General features: G+C 45.4%; 1 protein-coding gene across 1 annotated transcript in view; it reads right to left on the bottom strand.

The window, feature by feature from the left end:
- Nucleotides 1-2,336, bottom strand: part of SARC_09946 (hypothetical protein) — a gene marked incomplete at both ends in the record, with an annotated part of 3,210 nt that extends 874 nt beyond the window's left edge. Inside the window, 3 exons of the mRNA XM_014296023.1 lie at nt 117-1,351; nt 1,527-1,738; nt 2,113-2,336. Of these exons, the coding sequence (XP_014151498.1) occupies nt 117-1,351; nt 1,527-1,738; nt 2,113-2,336 (1,671 nt within the window). The remainder of the gene's footprint in view (nt 1-116; nt 1,352-1,526; nt 1,739-2,112) is intronic.
- Between the last annotated feature and the right edge of the window lie 1,213 nt (nt 2,337-3,549).

A 3,549-nucleotide genomic window follows, 5' to 3' on the forward strand; every position in this document is an offset into this window, starting at 1 on the left:
ACACACACACACACACATAATATATATATATATATATATATATATATATATATATATATATATAACCTGCACTTTGACCACCTTACAACACAATACTGAACAAATGATCATCCTACCTGGATGTAAACTAAGAAAGGCTTCCAGACTGAGTACACTGCCCGCGCGTTTGTCGGTACCGGCAGTCGGTCCGTCAAGCGACTTGACACTGTACGTGGTGGGACTGAAAGACAAATTGTAATGCCCACTGTCGCCACTCAGAATTGAATTCGTGGACGAATTCATCGAGGCCGGTGATCTAGTGCTGTGGTTTGACTTCTGCGATGTCCTCGAGTGGTTGGAAAGTATTGATAACCTCGTACCAAACGTCGTGGCGTTGAGTTTCTTACCCGATCTCTCTTTGACACTTGCTTGACAGTGTGTGCTAGAAGCAGTACTTTTACCACTGCCCACCGAATCCGAGTACAGAAAAGTCAATGGCTTGGGTTCAGAACTATTCACTCCTGCAGGGGGTGGAATACTGAGCATTTCCGTCATGTCCAAAATCGAACCCTCCTTTTTCTTGAGCATGGGAGGTTTTGGTGACAACTTGTCCTGTTTAATAGCCCATCCCTGAGCTTCGGCCAGTTCTTGTTCAATCATTCGTACTGAATCTCCAAAACTTTCAAGCTCCAAAGCGTTCATGTTGGTGCTACTGCCGTGGGTCTCGTCATACAGAGATACGGCACTGCTCAGACTTTTGCTCTCGCTGTCATCGCCTATGTTCTTAAATTCATCATCATCTGCAACGCTTGCAACTTCTTTGGTACCATGCCTCGGTGAGATTTTCGGTGATGCCGGTGTCGTAAGTAATTGTCTATCAGGTTCACTATTTTCCGATGAAACGCCTTCGACTGCGGCGGGTTGTTGCTTAGCCACAGGTGAGCTACTTTTGCTCAGCCGGTTGATTACATCGTCGTATAGACCATTATTGGCATCCAGGTCACTCTTTGTGCGTTCAACGGTGCCCTTCTGAGTCGGCATCTCGTCCGCAGTAATATCTGTGCTGGAACGGCTCGCGGCTTTCAATATTCCTGTACTCTCGGTGCCGTTCATACTATTCATACTATTTGCACTTTCCTTCCCACTGATATCTTTGATCAATGTAGTCTTGAGTAAAGAAGTAGGATCCGTTGTTTGTGATTTCATGTGTGGCTTTGGTTGGTGCTGGGTTGCGGGCCCTCCGTCAGATAAAGTAGGCCGTGATTTTGAGTCCTTGTTATCGTCGACTCGAGCCAATGGACTCAGCCCGGGATGTGGTGGTGTCAGACTCGGTGGGGAAGCGAGTATCGAAGTATTGGCATCGTAGGAGTCGCTATATGAAGCAAATCAAAGCAGCAATGAACTGTCAATATATCAAATAGTACACAGATGCAATCGCGCCAGCTGATATGTGTACGCACTAAATGGTATAGTCGGATTGACAGACACATGGATACGAATAAAAACTTCAGGATCGTACTGCAAACGACCAAAAGATTCACACACACCTTTGCATCATCTGTAGTGATGTTTTACTGTTCATACAGGATCTTGCATCGATATCAACGTTCGTATCAGTAGCATCTCCATCTCGCTTTATAACCGTTTCTCTGCCGAATTTGCAATCGTTGCGTACCTCTTCCGCTTCATTAACGGTATCTCGAGTATCTGTCGTTGGGATATTCTCCTGCTCATGTTTGTTATTTGCAATAACCGAATCCTGCACAATGGTGCACAAGAATACATCTACGTTACTTCAAGTCATAAGCCGTACGGAAATACCAGTCAGTCACCACGACACTCAAGTTGATCTCAACAAGTAAGAATGTAGAGGTGCTTGTGAAGCCGTAAATAAAAACGTTACTTCGAGACCTCCTTAACGACCATAGAAAAGCTTTCCTAGAAGTATAAAGTATTGTATGTCCCCATTTCGATCTACTATCGTTGCATGCGAGCCTAACGGGTCGCATCGCAACAAACACACATTCACAAACACACCAGAACTAATCGCATATACTGTGCTCAACTCAGACTTTGCTAGAGCTAACTGTGCTACGTCCCATCAACCCCGTCTGGTCAAAAAATAAAAACTACCTCATCACCAGTGTCGTCATCCGAAGTTGTGGGACTGGGGAGATCGGCCGGTGGAGGGCTACCAGGAAGGGGAGCGGATCGTTTGGTGTCTCTTCGTTCTATTTTAGGACCGTTTCGGACCTTCTTGGGCCGATCTTTATCGTTGGTGATGCTGTCGCCGGATTCCGTCTCGCTCTCACTGTCGCTATCACGTGGCGTGTAGTCACTACTGTCATATTCGTGCTCTACAAAGAACAGGCATGTTTTGTAGTTAGTCTCAAGTAATGTATTACACTGTATATGGGTATTGTTTTGCGCCCTACACAATGGTCTTTCTGGAAGAAAGTTGTTGTACCGGGAGACACATCGTCAATGCGAGCAAGTGATACATTTGTGGCACTCCTCATTGGAAGAAAGGATTTTCGCATACGCATTACGAATCAAGGGTTGTGCATATACAACAGACGTGTGCAAATAATTGAGTTGATGTCTGAATCACACTACTAGAAGCTCAAAATTGAGAAGCTTCTCGATTAGAGTTCCTACCAAATGTTATGTTGACAGAAAACCGGAGTGCACAGTCACAAGTGGCAGGATTTCAATACCCATGGCCACAATGAGAGCAACCCCAGCCAACGTAAAGGCGTGAGGACAGGGCCACATGCTGTGGTTGTATCACTACATACCAACTGTGTTGATACTGAATTGAACTGTTTTGCGGGCCGGACGGGGGGACATCAGGTTGGCGGCGGAGGGTTGCACTCTTTGTTGGCCTCTTTTTATAGTCCCAAGAGAGAACCGCCTATGCTTTACCCTGTCTGGCAATGCCACGTTCGCTGATTTTATGACGGAGACAGATGCACGAGTATAAGATTTAAACTACATCCGAGAACACTGCTGGTCTGCTGATTAGCCAGCTACAGCCGCACACTAACAAAGGTACACGCTGAATAGAGTCGCATTGAGGTTTAGAAAAAACGCAAACAAGTGCTGAAACTGGAATGATTCCGTGCAGACGATAGCTGTGCTCCACCCGCGTAAGCAAATATTGTACACCAGTCCTTCCGATAGTAGGCTTTTAAAACGATACGAATGGTTTTCTATTATTAAAAATGTGTACGTTTTCTAACCGTGGCGCGTGCAATGTGTCTATACGCTGGAAGGGATGTGCATGTTTAGTACAGAGTTGATAGTACAATACGTAATACACAAACAAAAATACAACCATACAAATGTACACATCCACACACCCAAACTCACCTCACCACACACCAACACACATAGACACAGAGACACAGTCATAGATACAGACACACAAAAACAATCACAGACACGGACACGGACACAGACACAGACACATATACGGGCATAGACACAGACACATAAAATGACCCAGACCCAGACGCAAAAGCAAACACGGACACGGACAAAGAAACAGACACAGACCCAGACACAGAC

The sequence above is a fragment of the Sphaeroforma arctica genome, assembly GCF_001186125.1.
Source record: "Sphaeroforma arctica JP610 unplaced genomic scaffold supercont1.1090, whole genome shotgun sequence".
Lineage (NCBI taxonomy): Eukaryota > Ichthyosporea > Ichthyophonida > Sphaeroforma > Sphaeroforma arctica.